At 42.6% G+C, this 19,430-nt stretch overlaps 1 protein-coding gene across 1 annotated transcript; it reads right to left on the bottom strand.

The window, feature by feature from the left end:
• Positions 1-14,498: 14,498 nt before the first annotated feature.
• On the bottom strand, positions 14,499-15,800 carry LOC138398813 (ubiquitin-conjugating enzyme E2 variant 1-like). The gene is given in 4 exon segments (XM_069493273.1): positions 14,499-14,702; positions 15,391-15,511; positions 15,639-15,755; positions 15,757-15,800. Coding segments are annotated over 4 exon segments (486 nt in total).
• Positions 15,801-19,430: the final 3,630 nt, after the last annotated feature.

The following is a 19,430-nucleotide window of genomic DNA, read 5'->3' as shown; positions in this document are numbered from 1 at the left end:
ATCCATACGTCTCTAATTCCATTTCAGAAATCAGGTTTTGACAGAGTAAGGAGGATAAGAGAGACCGTCAGAGTGCCTTGGTTCAGGTCCTAGCTCCACCACTTAATTAACCTGGAGAAGTTAACATCACCTCTGTAAACTGCAATGTTTCATATGTGAAATAATTTTTATGGAATATTGCTCACAGGGTGTTGTGATTTACGTTAGAGAATCCATGTGCAATGCTCAGGGCAATGTTTGATATATGACAAGCTCTCAATAAATATAATTATGGTTCAGGTTGCCAAAGACCACCCCAGCCCCTCTAAGCATTGCTGCTGGTCAGCCCGTGATGGAAGCATCATGGGCTGCTGGGCTGGCAGCTTCTCTGAACATTCCCTGCCTTAAAGGCAGATTCCAGGAAAAGCACATTTTATTCCAAATTAAACTGTGATGTAGGAAACCAGCTGCCATTCATATGGTATGGAGGCATGGATAAGTTGGAGGATGAAGCCAGCCCTTCTGGGTTACATCTCGTGTTTTCCAACCGACCTGGGGTGCTGACTATTACAGAAACCCATGAGCGTTCTGACCGGTTTAGAGAGATCTCAGTTACCCCACTGTACTGACAACGGCAATATTGATGTACGTCTGAGTTAGGGTCCTGCTTAGCTGTATACGACATGAGTTAAAATAGTCTGAAAGCTAAGTGACATTTTTCACTTGTGTGTTTTAAAAGTGAAGAGAAATGATCTTTATTGTTTTATTTTGTTTTGTTCAGATGGGCTCTCACTCCATCACCCTGGCTAGAGTACGGTAGCATTATCATAGCTCACTGAGTCCTCAAACTCCTGGGCTCAAGCCATCCTCCTGCCTCAGCCTCCCGAGTATCTGGGACTATAGGCATGCACTACGACACCCGGATAATTTTTTAATTTTTTTGTGGAGACAGGGTTTCACTCTTGCTCAGGCCTCAGCCTCCCAAAGTGCTAGGATTGCAGGCGTGAGCCACCATACCTAGTCAATCATTTTTTATTTATCCAAAATAAATTCCAAAAGGTATAGACTTTCCAGCACCCCCTCTGCGCAGGCGCGCCAAACCAGCCGGCACTCTGAACACACATCACGCTTTCTCACACCCCTGTGCCTCTGCGCTCGCCCCCCCACCTCAGCATGGTCTCCGAGCACCTCATCACTTCTTCATTTCCAAATCTTTTGTAAAGACGTTGGTTATGTGTTTGTCTTCCTACCAGACTGCAGACCACTTGAGGACAACGAGCACCTCCTTGTCATCTTTATGTCCCCGAGTCTGTTAGAGAAGATAAAAAGAGGAATTGAGATGGTCCTTAAGGTGTGACACAGCCACATTTTCATGACTGCAGATGATAGCCTTCCAACCACCATGATAAATACCAGGCCACTTGGCTTACTTACTCTTTAATATATTGTAATACATCATTATAAATTGCAGGTAACCAAGATATTGACATATATTGTGGTGAAGAAGAGCGAGTTTGACAACTTTAAACATTGTTTTTTATTCTTTGTCATTTTAAATGCATTGCTCCTTTGGATGCACTGCTTAATGATATTTATTGCTTCCCCTGCACAAGCACAAAATGCTGGCTTACTCTCAAATTCAATATAGACCTGGGCAAAGTAGTTAAATGCCATGAGCCTTCGTTCTCTCCGTTTACTGCAGTAAATTCCTCTTGTCTGGATTGTAATTACAGGTGGTAATCAGAGAACACAGAGACCCGAGAAGAATTTTATGGCATTCCAGGTGGGCACAGGCCGGCGCGGGGGAAAAGCAGCAGCTCAGGGAGCCCTACCTGAAGGTTATTCCTGAAGAGAACAATGGTAAGACCTTCCAGCAATTGAACTGGCTCTGATGTGGGAAGGTAGAATTTTTAGAGGGACGTTCTTTATTTTAAATAATGATTTTACTGGTATGTACTCAGAAATTGTTCAACATAAACTTTCCGGTATTCCACAGCCATAATACCGTAGCTGTTCTGACTGTGCCTTTTCTTTTGTAATCTCTCTTCTTTTTCTACTTCTTAAATCTTCTCCCATCTGGCTTCTCCAAATTAATTTTTTTGTAGCCAGAGCTTTCATTTTATTGCAGTGGTTACTTTTGTGTCTCCTATTGCTTTCTTTAATAATTTTTAATGACCTAAGAAATAGTTGGCTGGCTTTCATTTTCCACTTCCTCCACGTCAAACTATAGCACATCCTACACCCTGTGTTTACAAGTGTTGGAGAAGGCAACACTAATTCTTTTTGCCTTATCTGCAGTAAGGGATGCCTGGATTCTTGATAGGTCCAGATAGAATACAAAAGTGGAAGTCATCTGTTCATTCATTTATTTGCTGTATATATTTTTAGGGTGTCTCCCATCAGAAAGGCACAGAGCAAGGTGCTTTGGGGTGTATAACAATGAGTAAGACAAAGACACTGTCTCAAGGAGCTTTCATTCTGCAACCAGAATAAGACATGTGCTCAAATCAATATAACGCAGATACCATGAGACAGGTGCCCCAAGAGAGGGACACAGAGCTATGGAAAGTCAAATGAGGGAAAGATGATATCCCATTGTGAAAGATTTGGTGAAGGTCAAGGTCAGTTCTAGAAATGATGAGTTTAAAAGTCAATGGGGCACTCAAGTGCAAGAATGAGCCGGCAGTGGGGACCTGGGACAGAAATCAAGAAGAAAAGGATGAGTCGGGCAGGACGCAGTGGCTCACGCCTATAATCCTAGCACTCTGGGAGGCCCAGGCAGGAGGATAGTTTGAGCTCAGGAGTTCGAGACCAGCCTGAGCAAGAGCAAGACCCCGTCTCTACTAAAAATAGAAAGAAATTAGCTGGATAACTAAAAATATATAGAAAAAATTAGCCGGGCATGGTGGCACATGCCTGTAGTCCCAGCTACTTGGGAGGCTGAGGCAGAAGGATCACTTGAGCCCAGGAGTTTGAGGTTGCTGTGAGCTAGGCTGACAACATGGCACTCTAGCCTGGGCAACACAATAAGACTTTGTCTCAAAAAAATAAAAAAAGAAAAGAAAAGGATGAGTGAGAGGCAAGGAGTGCAAAGTCACATTTGAAAGAAGTTGTGCTGAGCTCACTCCCCTGTTTGGACCCCTGGGATGCTTTCACTGCCTGAGTTTCCAGAGCCCGGTGCACTGGGGAACTTGACTTCTCAGCAGAGAGACTTCCTGCTGCAGCTGAGGCATCCAGGGCCCACTGTAAGGGGCTTCCACTTAGGCAAAGTTGCATTTCAGCTTTTAAAAGGAAAGAGTTTTTGACTATTTTCATTTTCTTTCTCATTTTTAGGGTAGTATCTGTATAGTTGTTTCTAAATCTTTAAAATCTTCTTTAAAAATCCATATTATCATTACCCAGAGGTAATATAGTTTATAGTACTAAACTCTTCTATTTAATTAATGCAAAATAATATTTGCACATTCTATTTTTTACTTGCATTTTTTTACAAACAAAAATTAGATTTCATATGTAACTTTTGGTATTATTTTCTTTCTCTTTAAATAATATATCATGGTGTTTTTTGACATATACATCTGCATCCTCATTTTGGATTCCTGCAGGCTACTCCAACTTCTTATTGGTAGAAATTCAGATTATTTCCACTTTTATACTACTTTTAGGTAATACTGTGATAAACTTCCTTGTATGTACACTATTATGCATGGATCTGGGTGTTTTTCCTCATTACAAATTTGTAAAAGTGGGATTACAGGGCAGAAGATGTGTTTAACTGTATGAACACATATCGTACTGAGAAAAAAAACTTAATATCAAGTGGTTGAAACTGCGGCCTCATCTCACCCCCCTTTAAGTACTTCTCACCCATCATGTCAGACCTCTTTCCCAGTCATACGTCTATCTGAATCCCCATTCTTGCAAGGCCTGAGCTGCCTATTAGCTAATCACTTTAATCAATAGAATATTCATTCTTTACAGCTTTTAAAGTTATGACTTATTTTTATGAAGAATAAGATGACTTCTAGAACTAAAGGAATGAAACTCTAATGAAGACAACAGACACAAAAGAACTATTGTGGGGTGATCCTTGACTGATAAACTTGAACATAGACTATTGTTAGCCAGGATGCATCATCCTGAGTTAAGATCAGATAATCCACCCATCTGAGATGTGAGATCTTGATCTCTTATGAGCACAATCTCTTCACGGAAATAGTCACCAGGATTTTCATTTCCAAGATCTCTTGCCACTTTCCCCAAAATACTTTCTATTGCCAATACACAGAAAGAAAGTTTTCTCTGCTACCAAAGAAAACTCAGATTTGGACCAAATTCTCCCTACTGTGTTCAACAAAGTCACGAACCCTCGGCTTCTGTGTTCTTTCTGCAGTCCATTTCAATGGGTATAGCAGCTCGGGGTTATGACTCAATAATCATTATTACTAAGTCCATTAAGCTTAACCTCTACTGCGTTATCCACCACAAACATCACAAACCAACCTTGCAAAGAACACATGTGGCCCAGGCACAAAAGCTGGGGAGAGTTTACTGTGGGACTCTGGGACCTTACTTCATGTCTTCACATTTATTGAAGAAAAAAATTTGTTACTTGTAAACATTGAGTCAAATTCTTACAAGTTTCACAAGGTTACAAAACAAAAGAATACAGTCTTGAAAATACAGTCTAGAAATATCTATGAATATACCTAATGTAACTTTTAAAACATAACCAAAATGAATGACTCTTGATTATTTTCTTTCCAATAGTTTGATGTTTGGATTAGCACACTCCCAGTGTGAAATCTGATTTTATCCTCTTATACCTAGGAGGCATTCAATAAATGTTTAATAAAATGAACTAAATTTAATACACTTGGGTCAATATCTTTCATACATTCTTTATGGTATCTTATATTTGGAAAATAATATTAACAACAACCATTTCCATGAATAACATTTTCTTTGTCCATGGAAAATGTAAAGATAATACCAAAGGGAGCTATCTTGAGGTACCTGAGATGAGTTATTAAATTCTAACTTAACCACAACCAACACTACTAATTTGTTTTAAATAACTTGTCCAACTCCTAGAAGAGAAAATGATTTGGGAAGCAGAAGTAGATCAAGAAAATTGATATTAAATGGCAGGGGTAAAAGGATAAACATTTGAAATTCTGGCTTCCTGGAGTGGATAGTCAAAAGCTCTCCTACTGGAAAATAATATCTTGAATTGAAAAGCATTTAGATCATTGTAGATTTCCAACCCAATTAAATTTCTTTCTCCTAGGTCGTCTATTTACTAAAAAGTATGACAGCTGCTAATATTGTCATTTAGGGCCAGGCACAGTGGCTCACACCTGTAATTCTAGCACTTTGGGAGGTCAAGGCAGGAGGATCATTTGAAGCCAGGAGTTCCAGACCAGCCTGAGCAAGAGCGAGACCCTGTGTCAACTAAAAATAGAAAAATTAGCTGCTGCATGCCTGGTAGTCCCAGCTACTTGGGAGGCTGAGACAGGATGATCGCTCAAGCCAACGAGTTTGAGGTTGCTGTGAGCTATGATGATACCACTACACTCTATTTGGGGTGACAGAGGACTCTGTCTCAAAAAAACAAATTTAATTAATTAAAAAATAAGAATATTGTCACTTAATAAACATATTTCTAAAAAAATAAACTATATTTCAACTATTACCCCAGTGTAAATAGAGATTTCTTCTCAAAATGTTAGCTTTGTTTGGGATCTCTGGTTTTCCTTTCCAATTGGTCTGCCTCTTAGGAATTAAAATATACTAATAAGTGGAGGTAGTAACACAAGCTAATAAAGTATGTTCTTCATAATATGTAAATATCTTCTGATGCTGTCAGGATAACAGTACGCAGGAAGAACGGGGAAATGAGAAACCATCATTTCAAATGCCTACAAGTGCTTTTTCAATTAGGAACCATATTCAAGCAGCTACGTTTTTCACCTGGACGCGCTTTGCCACTCTTGTCATTCAAAACTTCCTAACAGGCACTTACATATCACTGCTTTCTGTCTTGCCTGTTCCCTCGGTGACTTTCAAACAGCCACAACACAGCGATGCACGCCCTGTCCTCTTCGCAGCAATTTATTTTAAGAGTTTCAGACACAGATTTTGTCATAAATGGAAAATATTCTATTATTGTTTAATAAAGCAACTTTAGTTTAAAAATGATCATAGACAATGTTCTTCAAACACCAATTAACAATTTAAAAAAAAAAAAACACGTGCTATGGTGACCAACTCATTCTGTTTTACCCAGGACTGTCCCAATCTTAAAACTAAAAGCCCAGAGTCCTGGGAACCCCAGACCCAAACGGAGACAATTGGTCACCATTGCATAAGCAATCTTTGAATGAAAATATCAGAATAGTCTCACCACTTCATTTAATTGAATTAAACAGGCCTTTACTGAACGCCTGCTGTGGTGAGTATAAAGTAGGGTCAGCCCTCAGTGGCCACAGGTTTCATATCCGTGGATTCAACCAACGGGGGATCTAAAATATTTGGGGGAAAAAAACAATAAAAGGCCGGTCCAAGTGCAATGGTGTTTATAACTAATCACAACCAGTTACAGATTCCTTTGTTCCTTCTCCACTCCCACTGCTTCACTTGAATAGCCTGGGAAAAAAACCACAATAAAAAATAATACCACAATAAAAATAATACAAATTAAAAAACAGCACAATATAACAACTATTTACATAGCATTTACATCATATTGGGTATTCTAAGTAATCTAGAGATGATTTAGGATGCGGTGATATGCAAAACTACTCCATTTCATATCAGGGACTTAAACGTTCGCAGATGTATGGCCAATCTGGGCAATTTGAGGAGAGTTTATAAAGAGGCTATTTATGGAGGTGTGGGCTCAGCTAGGGAAGCCAACCAGAGCAGAGAAGTGCCCTGGGCTCGGAGCACCTGAAGAGGCCGGGAGGCTGCCCAACCCCAGTGCACAGCCCAGCAGGAGGAGGCCACCCCTGCTGCCCGCCGCAAACCTGCGCAGTGCCTTCTGCTGGCCCAATCCAAGTGGAAGGCAGAGGAAGGGGACCTACTGATGGAGCCCTCATCTGTCAGCACCCCAAGCCACACAGCAGGGCAGAGAGTGGGTCTGGAGGTTCCCAAGGAAGATGGATGTCTGGCCCCTGCTCTTAGCAATTTAAAATCCAAGGGAGGCCAGGTTCTGTGGCTCACACCTGTAGTCTCAGCACTTTAGGAGGCGGAGGCAGGAGGATCGCTTGAGCCCATCAAGAGTTTGAGGTTGCTGTGAGCTATGATGACGCCACTGCACTCTAGCCTGGGTGACAGAATGAGACCCTGTCTCAAAAAAAAAAAAAAAGGATTTTGAATGAGTTACTCTAAGACTCTGTTCCTTGTAAAATAAAGGAAATAATGGATAACTCATTGATTGTTATAAGGATTAAGTGATATAATTTCCAAAAAATATCTGACACTACGCAGGCTCTAAAATCACAGCCTCCCACTTTCAAACTCTCTACCTTACCCTAAATGTATGCGTACATTTAAATGCATAGTTTTAGCCATGTTATGTTTAATAACTTTACATTTCAGTAACTTAAGAAAAGTATTTTCCATCAAATGTCCTAGAACCTCCAGATGTATCCGCTCGTCTCCACTTCCTGGACAGGGAGCAGCCCCTGGCCAGTGCACAGGACGAGCGCGACAAATGCGACATTCCTGAGCCCGGGGTTTCCCGACACAGGAGTTTTCTCCGTTTCACCCTAGTTGATGTAATCCAAAGCATTAAGTAAGGACGTTCATCCAGAAGGGAGGAGCATTCAGGTGAGGGAGAAGAGTAGGAATCTCACGTATTTACGGAGAGGAAACACAAGGGCTCCTCTTAGACACCATAAGAAGAACTGCTTGTCCCTACGTGGAGCAGATTTGCAGTCCACAGCCCTCCGTGGGCTCCAGCCCGGCTGTTGTGAGGGAAATGTGTTAGCACAGAACACGGAAGAAAACGACCAAATCATCTCTCCTTGCACAATCCTAACGATGTGTTATTTGCTTTTCCAGAGCCTCATGTTTCTCTTCTCCCCACCTCTTTCCAATCCAATCCTACCCCTGCCCCACATTCACCCCCTCCCCCCACCAAAAGAAATTAAGTTTTGCAAGTAGCTCCATTTGCTTCTGTGTCTAGCATAAGCCCTGAGTAGGAGTGGATTCTCTTTCTTGAATTTTCACTGACAAACTGCTTCCAGCTGCCCTCTAGGGTGGGACCCGCCACCACAGTGAAATACTGTGCAATGTTTGCTGAGTGTTCCAGCCGCCACCTGGGGGCTCAATGTACTCAATGAATGCCATTTAGCCAGGCTGGTGGTGAAATGGTGACAAATGGTATGTTGACTTTTTTCCCTGTGTCTGTGGTTTAGGACCAGAGGGTTTCCAGTCTTGCTGGCTCTTTCTTCTGTGTTACCAACCTTTTCCACGTTTAAAGTCTGCCACGGCGCCTCCCCTGGCTATGGCAGCAAGCATGGAGCCATCCACAGGAGCCCTTTGTTGGTTAGATGGGTCACAGTTGGGATTCCATAGTTTGTCCAGGCTTCAGCACTTGCTAATTTTTTTTAAAGGAGTATTTCTTCAACTAAAACAGTTTTTCTTGTTTAGAGTGTTATCACTCCACTCACATGGAATGACCCGGACTGTTACTTCTTTTATCTCTGGTCACACCCAGTAAAATTAGGCTTATTTGAGTATGATTAGCCACAGACTGGTGGCCTCTGAGCCAAACATCCCGCTGGCTCCTGGCTCCGCTGCTCAGGTGGACTTTGCCTCAGGCTCAGCTCCCAGGGCAACTGCCTGTCACCTTCACCATCCTAGAGCCCCTTCCCTGGCCTTGCATGTGTTTCTGAGCCTCAGCTTCCTCCTCTTCACTTCCCTCTCCTTGCACAGACTTCCTCCTCCAACGTGCTTGGTTCTAGAACATTTACAGTTATTACTGCTTCAAAGTCCCGAGCAGACTATTGGATGAAATGGAAAAGACAACAACAGCTGGGCCTGTGAAACCAACTAATTAAACCGTTCAAAGTTACCCACAAAGGACAGTTTTCCCTCCACTCCTGACAAGGAGTCTTGGACTCTAGCTTATTAAAGGGAAACGATCCCAGCTACTCAGAAAACCAAGGCAGGAGGATTACTTGAGCCCAGGCATTCGAGACCAGCCTGGGCAACACAGTGAGAACCCATCTGAAAAAAAGTTGGGGAGAGGAAATCAATGTAATGTCACTAAAGACTTGTGGAGGAATTCTAGCAAGCCCTTGGACAGAAGGCATCGGTGGCCAGGGTAGTTTTCTGTTCCTGGTTGTAAAGAAATCTGAGAGTATTCTCCCTCCAAAAGATGTCACGGGTCCAGGCCCTTTCTGTGCACGCCTCTATATCTGGCTGCTTCAGGACTCAAGGTCAAGTGGCCATTTGAAGTGGAAAAATGATTTTTCTACAATTCAAAGCAAGCTCGGGGTCCATCTTTAGGCAACTTCAACTGTTTGCACAGTTCCGTGCTATTCTACTAATTTAGTACACACTCGCTCATACCCAAGCTGCAGCCTGGTCTCAGTTCTGCTCACCAAGTTCAGTCCTGGTCACACACGTTCCCAAAGCTCTTCCCTCCCTCCCAGGCCCAAGTCTCCCTCTTAGGGTCCAACCAATTCCAGTTAACTTTATTCAATGCCTTCTCTCTGCCTATTCAGTATGGTAGTCAGGTTCATAAGCTCACAAATGACAACACAGAGTTAGCAGGAGGACGACAGAATGGTATAAAATTCCCTCTTCTCCAAACAAAAACCCACCTCTGTAGCATCTCTGTTTCCACCCCTGAAACTCCCCCAAACCAGACTCTCCCTCGTGCTGGCTCATGCCTAGAGCAAAAGGTCCAAAAGAGGCCTTATGGCCTGTTTTTGCTCAGGTCTTCCTCAAGCCTCGTTTGAATCTACTTTCTCTGAAACCTCACTTCGCAAGCATACACACGCATGTACACACATGTGCACACCCCACCCCCAGAATCACCAAGTTGTGCCGGGGGTACAAAACCCACACCCATGTTTCTAGACCTTGTTACCTTCTCAGGCCTATGGCACATCTAAAGTCCAGCCCTCCTGGGATTATCCCCAGCTATTCACTGTTTCAGAGGCGGGATCCTTGTCACAACTAGACACAGATCTGACAAGTCTCCTCACGTGTCCACATTGAAAGGCCAATTCCTTAAGTAATTAGAAATCCACCATCTACCAAAAAAAAGAGTGACCTAATCATATTTTGACTATTAGGATTAAAAGGTAGAGAGAGCAGTGCGGGTCACCTGAAATGTCCCAAAATCCAAAAGCTTTTCTATTCTGAAACCATCAGGAGATTTCCTTCCAGCAAATATATTAAATACATTTTTCTGGGATGATGCTTTGATTGAGATATTACTAGAACAAGTGCCTACAACCACTGGTCGTCCGGGAAATGATAAACGTGAGTGCTGGGTGGTGCAGTGAAACCAACCAGAGGTTAAAAGCCTTTGCTAAAGGTAAACTACAGAATTGATCATAAAGACTTCATTCTGCGTTTTTCTGAGACTCTATAACTAGATAATAGAATTTACATGCTTCCAAGTGAGGAAAGGAAATTCTTTGGGAGACAAAGCTTAACAACTTCAGTACTGGCACCAAATGTCTTCTTGCTCAACAAATCCATTTTAAAATCTTGGTCGTGGGCTAAGCTGGATTCTACTACAGAGGCAAAAAGTGAAACATCAAGGAAACGTGTGCATTACATGTTTCTCCGTAACTGGCAGTCAAATCAGCCAGTGTATTTACAGTGTGTCTGTTCTGGGATGGGGGACAGGGGTTACCCTGCCCCCTCTGCAGCCTCCCCCTCCCTCCGTGATTTCGACAGTATTCTCTGAAACTAGACCCCAAAGTTGGACTTCCTCCCTAACCTGACACAGCTCTTCATGTGGGTAAGGTTAAACACCCCGTTCCCCACCCAACGCTGGTTGCCTTCCTCTGTGCACACTCTGCATCACCATCCCTCTTAATTTTTAGCTCCTAAAAATTTAAATTTGGGGGGAAGGATATTTCCCCCCAAATTGAAATATGGTTATTTGGAGTGATGTGATTACTGGTAACATTGTTATTTTCTTCTTCATTGTGCATTATCAACATTTGGGCATGGAACAAGTACAGGTATTACTTTGCTCATTTCATCACGATGTTCAACATTGAGTATGCTATTCTGGCTGGAGTGTGAATATTCCATTGCTGCTATCTCTTGTGTTTGGAATATGACTGTATTTGTCTTTTTCAGAACCACTTAACACTTTTAACTTCTATAAATCTTGTAGTTAACTAAAGCCTCTAGGTCTTTTTCACATGAAGTGTTCACATAAATCATGGATCTGCCATCCTATTTTCATTTTTACGTGTAGTTAACATACAAATCCTTCTTACAGTATTAAAGGGTGCTAGTGTATTAAACTGCAGCGGCCCCAACCTTTTTGGCACCAGGGACTGGTTTCATGGAAGACAATTTTTCCATGGACAGGGTGGGGAGGAGGTGGAGCTCAGGCGGTGGTGCGAGCTTTGGGGAGCGGCTGTAAACACAGATGAAGCTTCTGAAGCTTCTCTCTGCTCACTGGCCCCTCCCCTCCTGCTGTGCACTTCCCCTTTCCTAAGTTTCATGGAAGGCAATTATTCCAGGGTGGGGTGGGGGTGGAGCTCTGTGGCCCAGGGCTGGGGAACATAGTATTAAAGTACCTAAATAACCCATTGTGCCTTCTGAAGGGGGCCGTCATGGTCTTATTCAAATGCTGAGAATTCCAGGGACTATGTCAGGTGTCCCTGGCTCCCTCTACCTACCATCCTTCCATCCTGACTCCACAAAATATTTTTTGAAATATTACCTCCTGCAAAAATTAATATGTAAGAAAATTCAAGGTACCAGTTAATGTGTGGAAATGGGAGGAAGATGGTAATGTTGTTTTTTGTTTGTTTTTTTGTGTAGAGACAGGAGTCTCACTTGTTGCCCAGACTGGTCTTGAACTCCTGGCCTCAAGTGATTCTCCCACCTTGGCCTCCCAAAGTGCTGGGATTACAGGTGTGTGCCACAGCACCCAACCCAGTGGTAATTTTTTATTTCTTTTGAGTATCAATTACATAGGATTGTTTTATTTATTTATTTATTTATTATTTTATTTATTTATTTTGAGACACAGTCTCACTCTGTTACCCTGGCTACAGTGTAGTGGCATTATCATAGCTCACTACAACCTCAAACTCCTGTGCTTAAACAATCCTCCTGCCTCAGCCTCCGGGGCAGCTGGGCCCCAGGTGCATGCCAGCATGCCCGGACAATTTTTCTATTTTTTGTAGAGATGGGGCCTCATACTTCTTCAGGCTGGTCTCAAACTCCTGGCCTCAGGAAATCCTCCCTCCTCGGCCCCCCAGAGTGCTAGGATTATAGGCATGAACCATGCCTGGCCCATTTTATTTTATATCTTTTTGTATATATGAAGTGTTCCATGATAAAACATTTAAATATCTAGGGTTGATTTAAAGTGGGAAGAGAATTCTCAGTATCCCTTGAATTTTGAGTAAAAAAAAAAAAAAAAAAAAAGGTAATGGGCATTAAGTAAGCAAAATTAACAGGATAAAAAATAGATTTAAGACGGAGAAGGAAAATGAAATGAAAAAAAGAATGAAAGAAAAAAAGAGGCCAGGAAGAGGGGAAGTAATAGTAAGGTGGAAGGAGGCCTTGGGCGGGTGGAGGTGGAGGAGATGGAGGCAGGCGGAGGGTGGGGAAAGCAGTGGCCGTGGCGGTGGCGGTGGCGGTGGAGGTGGAGGAGGTGGAGGTGGAGGTGGGGGAGGCGGAGGTGGGGGAGGCGGAGGGCGGTGGAGGCGGTGGAGGCGGTGGAGGTGGAGGCGGTGGAGGTGGAGGCGGTGGAGGGGGAGGTGGGGGAGGGGGAGGGGGAGGGCGGTGGCGGTGGCGGTGGCGGTGGCGGTGGAGGAGGTGGAGGTGGAGGTGGGGGCGGTGGAGGCTGTGGAGGGAGGCAGGGGTGACTACCTGCAGCACAGAGTGATTGAGTGATGGGGAAACAGGGCAGATGATGGAAAGCCACCTCGGAGCCTCCAAGACGTGTCAGCCAATCTATCCTACTGCTTGGCCATCAGCCCCAGCCACCTAAGGGAGTCGGTCTCCCACTGTTGCTCAGTCTGTGAGGCTCAAAGCCAGGAGGCGCTGACACTGAGGTCCTGCTGATGCATTTGTGGCCCACGTTCTCTCTCAGCTCTGGGTACAGATTGTCTCTGCACTTGAGGTGTCCCCCAGGTGACTCAGCAGACTGTCCTTTCTCCTCCCTCCCAGGGCCTGAGCAGCAGCCTGCCTAACTTGGATCCAGCAGAGCCTGGCGAGCTTCAGGAGAAATGGCAACATCTTTCCACGGAAACCTCCCAGGTAGGCGTGCAGGGACCACCCAGGGCTCTCCGAGCCACCTTGGCACTCCTGACTTCTGGGTAAAAGCAGTGGCCTCTCCTCCCCCACAGCATGGCAAATTAATTCCAGTTGGATTAAAAAGTTACATGTTTTTTAAAATTGTAACCATAAAAATATGTGACTTAGATAAGTAAAGTGAATTGTGTTTTTTAAAAAAAAGACAGAAAGCAAACGGATAAACAATGCAGAAGACCAGTAGAATTGTTTGGTATAGACCATAAAATGGCTTTATGTTTTTTTCAACCCCTGCCACCAAATCTCCAAATTTTGGGTCCCTTCTTTACTCCTTGGGTAGTACAGACAGCTCTTTAGTCAATCAGCTTTAAGAAACAGCTGCATTCTGGTCATTAAGGTTTCACCTTAGGGACTAAGAAGTTCAGTAAGCTGAGGTAAAGATTAATTTTGTATCCATTCAAAAGTTTTTCCCCTCCCTCCACCCCAGGCCCGACTCGCAGCCCCTGTTTTGGAAGGAGGACTCTTTGCTCCTTTTGCATTTTCTCTTCTCTGTCTACTGCTCCCAACCCTTCTGCGGCGGGAGGGAAGGCGGGTGACAGGATTAGGGGGAAAGGTGCTTTCACTCAGGTCGTGCGGCCGTAGTCCTCTCTCTGAGGCTGTCCTCCCGTGTGGGTTCTTCAGGAGCGCTTTGGGGTCTCGCCACTGCTCTGGCGTCTGATGCTCTCCGGGTCATCTCTTCTCAGAGCCCCTCTATCAGGTTCCCGCCCAACCATGACTGTCACAGCCTGGGGCTGCGGGGTAGGGGGCTCCGCACCAACCTCCGCGGGCAGGGCCCCAGCGAGCCGGCCGCGGCTACCTTCTGCCGCGTTCAGCTGGCCCGCAGCGCGTCCTCCATCCTCAGCCCTCCAGGCCGGGAGAGTGCGGGCTGCTCCCGCTGCCTGCCCGCTCCCCGTCCTGCCGGCACGGGCTGCTCCAGCAAGACTTTCGCATTCAGAATTCCCTAGATGAAAAGTAGGGACCAGTTTCTACGTTCACGCACACCTCTAAGCTCGAGAGGAGGCCAGGAGCACGGGTTCACCTCTCTCAGGAACTTTCTCGCTGTTCTGTGTCATGGCAGCCCCAGGATGGACCCGCAGACTCCTGCCTGTCGGCGAGCGGCCAGCAGAGCGGATCGCAGCAGTCTCCGCGCTCGCGGGTAGGTCGCGCTCTCCGCCCGCCCCGGAGCCCCGCCCGGGCTCCGCGTCCCGCTGCGGTGGGCAGGGCCGGCGGGGGAAACTCCCACCCACACCCTCCCTCTGGGTCTTCCCTGTGCTTGCATCCCCTTGACACTCTGGTGAAGCTTACGGACCCATTCTTAGAATAAGGTTTTTAAGTTAATAAAACGTTCAGAATTATAAAGGAAACCAATCATATTGAAATGAGGGTATCAAAATCATTTTAAAATCCCTACTCTAATAATAACTCTCTTTTTTACAAATCACTTTATCAGGATATAATTGACATACAAAAAGCTGTACACATTTAATGTATACAACTTAATGAGTCTGGAGATTAGCACACCCCCTTGAAGCCATCACCGAGATCTGTAGCATAAACAGATCCATCGTCCCCAAAAGTTTCCTCCCACCCTCTTTGTTTCTGTGTTTACTTTATTTGTGTGTGTGATGAGAGCACTTAACATCTAAGCTCTACCCTCTTAGCAAGTTATTTTTGATATGTTATAGCACAACTTATTTATTCCAAATGGACAAAAAGTATCATTTACAGTATCTTAAGATAAATTGCCTTTGAATGGGAGCTTCCTTTCCAGTACTTGGAAGTCTATTACGATGTATCTAGAAAATTTACCACTGTGGAAAATGAAGACTGCTTAAATTGAATAGGGGAAAGGGGGAAGAGCCTGTGGTTTTTGTTTCTGATCAATTGCTCTAACACTGGTTGAGGGAGTTTCCTATTTTCTTTAGACATCATTAGGTGCCGAAGCTCTTGCAGGACAACTTTGATGCTGTATGAATTCTGCCATTTTGCCAGCACTGATATGGCTCTTGGGTCTACCACTCCATTAGAACTATTAACTCCATTCATCTTAATTTTTGTTACTATTCTTACAAAGGTGGAGTGCTTCTGGGTATTTAGATTCACATTCTATTTTAAGGCTATATATTTGGTTTTTGTAAATTGTTCTTGGAGGCCCAATTATCATCCCTGTCCATCTTGTGTTGTCTTTGTCATCTTCTAGACCCCAGCTAACCGTGCCATCTCCTTCTCCTTTCTAGCCTTCTCCGATTCTTCCAACAGCAGAAATTACGAGGGACTTTTATTCCCAAGCCCTTGGTGGCTGCCATCTTGTGTTGCTATCACTCAAAGGCTGGCCCTTTCTTCATCCCCCAACCCATCCCCTGGCCCTCTAAATTATTTTTGTATTTTTGTATGTTTATTATTTTAGAGATAGGGTCTTGTTATGTTGCCCAGACTGGTCTTGAACTCCCGGCCTCAAGCAATCCTCCCACTTCAGCCTCCCAAAGTGCTGGGATTAGAGGCATGAGCTACCACACCTGGCCTTAGCAAGTTTTTAAGTATGCAATAAAGTATTGGTAACGGTAGGCACTATGTTATATGGTAGATCTCTAGAACTTATTAATCTTGTGTAAGTAAAACTTAGTGCCCTTTGACCAACACCTCCCCGCACCCTCCTCCCCCAACCCCTGGCAACCACCCTTCCACTCTCTGCTTCTGTGTGTTTGACTATTTCAGATTCCTCATATAAGTGAGATGATGCCATATCTGTCCTTCTGTTTCTGCTTTATTTCACTTAGATAATGCTTTATTGACACAAGTTGTAACCATAATTTCTAAGTAGTGATGAGTATAAATGATATTTGAGATATCAGCAATAACTGTATGTGATATGAAAACACCTGTGGTTTCTATTGGTGACAAAGTTATAGTTGTTGCTAATACTACCTGAGTTTGTTGCCTACATTCATGCTCAAAGGAAATGCTACATTTTGGCTAGAGGATAGTGAAGATAAGGATGGAATGTTTTTCCCATCCACGTTCATGAATCTCCTGAGTTCTATCCACAACCCTAAGGACACCTGCCCTGGACTAAATTCTCCCACAGCCTTTCTGGCCTCTGCTCATATAGGTCAGGAGGGCACAGAGGAGGTGGCTACAGGGCCGGTTTGGTGGCCTCTTGGTGAGGTTTGCAGGATCACCTAGCAACTTCCTTAGGAGTGGAGAGAAATTAAAGATAATAGTCCTCGGCTTTGGAACAAGCAACTCTGAGGTGACAGAACAAGTCCACTAAATGGCCTATTGTTTTGACTTTTATTTGTGCGTGATCTTCATGACAATATTCTGGAACTGATAACCAAGAAACTGTTAACAGTGACTACCTCTGGGGAGTAGAGATGAACATCGGGAAGAAGAGAGAGGGATTTCTTTTCATGTTAAACTCTTGTACTGTCTAAAAGATTTTTTAATTAAAAAAAACTTGTTTATATGATGAAAAACAAGTTTTAAAGAAAACTTTCTAAAGGAAACTGTATGTGTGACAGGAATTAAAATACACTCAAAACTGCAATTATTAAAATAGTATGATATTGCAAGAGAACAGGGATTAGATGAAATGAATTGGAGTCCAAAATAAATTTATACATGAGGAGTTCAACAAAAAAGGAAAAGAAAAAAAAAGAAACTATATGTGAGTTAACTGATCTGAGGCAAGTAAAGGCTTTCTAAGCATTAAAATAATAGAAGAAATAATGGGAGGAATCGATAGATTTGATTACACAAAAAAAAGGTATGTCACAGATAAAAGTAAAAGAGAAAATTAACAAACCTGAAGAATTATTTGCAACAAAAATTACAGAAAAGGAGCTAATAGACTTATGTTATGAAGCAATCTTATAAGTCGATAAGAAAGCAGTAACATGCTATGAATAGCTGTTTTTGTAATTTTATTTTATTTATTTATTTATTTTTTTGAGACAGAGTCTCCTTTTGTTGCTCAGGCTAGAGTGAGTGCCGTGGCATCAGCCTAGCTCACAGCAACCTCAAACTCCTGGGCTTAAGCGATCCTCCTGCCTCAGCCTCCCTAGTAGCTGGGACTACAGGCATGCACCACCATGCCTGGCTATTTTTTTCTATATATATTTTTAGTTGTCCAGATTTTCTTTCTATTTTTTTAGTAGAGACGGGGTCTCGCTCTTGCTTAGGCTGGTCTCAAACTCCTGACCTCGATCGATCCACCTGTCTCGGCCTCCCAGAGTGCTAGGATTACAATAGTTGTTTTGAACTCTTCTGTACCCTTCTTTCTGCTGTAATTCCACCACATTCATCTCCAGGGCAAAACTGAACCACAAGAGAGAGAGAGAGAGAGAGAATCCTAAATACATAGATCAGATCCCCAGAATCAGTGATGGCCAAGGCCACTTCCTCCCTTCTGTGGTACAAGTTCAGCCGAGGTTTGGTTACTGGGTGCTGATGCTTGAAGCCAGATATGGCTTGGAGGATCCTTGACCAAATGGACCTGAACTTCTATCCTGGAATGAAAATGAGCTAACCTCAGATTCTCCATCCTAGGATGCACCTAGAGATAGGTGATACCCTCCAAAATAAGGGACAAAAAAATTTCTTGAGAAATAAACTATTATGCACATTTGCACCTGGTCTCCTGGAACAGCACTGTGCCACATGGGAAATAGCCTGGGCTTTGGAGACCAAACAAACTTGAATTAAAGTCTTCTGGTTTGCCCATCTATGAAATGGGAATAATGCCTACACCATAGGGTTATTGTGAGGGAGAACCTTACCTCACACCATATACACAAAAAGACTCTAGAAGATTTTTTTGAAAAAAAAAAAAAAACTGCTTCAATAAAACATTTAAACTTTTAGAAATATAGAATAATATCTTTATGATCTTAGAATAGGAAAGGATTTCTTAAATAAAGCCCCAAAAGGACAAATGTTAATATATAAATATTTACATATATATGTAAATTGAACTACATCAAAGTTAAAAATTTCAATACAATAACAGACACCTTAGAAAAAGCAAAAAGACAAATCAAAGCCTAGAAGAAGATATTTGTAATATATAAAAGAAACAAAGCATTAGTATATGGAACATAAAATTCTCTTAAACTTTTTAAAGAATACACAATAGAGAAATGAGCAAATGATATGTACAATAATTCACAGAAGAAATTGCTATGGTCAACAACTATAGGAAAAAATGTACAACTTTACCACAAATATGGAAATGGAAATGCATCCACATTTTACTCCCATAAGATTAAATAAACCTTAAAATTCTGACAAAACCAAGTGTTAGAAAGTATTGTGGGGAACCAAGGATTCAAACGCACTACTAGTGGGAATGTAAATTGATTCAATCACTTTGGAAAACAAGTTGGCATTATCCAATAAAGTAGAAAAACAGGCACAACCTCCAATCCAACAATTCTACTTCTGAAGAAATACTTGCATATGTGTGCAAAGAGACAAATAAAATGTGTACTGTAGCATTGGTTTATAGTAGAGATTAACTGGAACCAACTCAAATGTCTGTCTGTAGAAGGATGGATAAATAAATTACAAAGGAATAATACACACAAGTTAAAATAAATTAACCAGATTTATATGTAACAACATCAAAGAATTATAAAAAATATAATATTGAGTTAAAAAATGCTGCAAATAGTTTTATACAGTATGGTACCGTTTAAATAAAGATTCTTAAATACCCAGAGCAACACTAAGCATTATGTACAGATGCATATCTATATAGTAAAAATATGAAGTATGAAAAGGTGGTCTGGATATATACCAAACTTTGGATGGCAAGAAAGTTGAGAAGGAAACATAGGAGAATTGTTATTGTACTTTTCTGTATTTTTTAAAAACTTTTCCCCAGAAAAGCTATTAAATGTAAAATTACTAAGGAATATATATAACTTTTATTATGT

This window comes from Eulemur rufifrons, chromosome 18 (assembly GCF_041146395.1).
Source record: "Eulemur rufifrons isolate Redbay chromosome 18, OSU_ERuf_1, whole genome shotgun sequence".
Lineage (NCBI taxonomy): Eukaryota > Metazoa > Chordata > Mammalia > Primates > Lemuridae > Eulemur > Eulemur rufifrons.
Note: the sequence above shows the minus strand (reverse complement) of the source record. Positions and strands in the feature narration are given on the sequence as shown.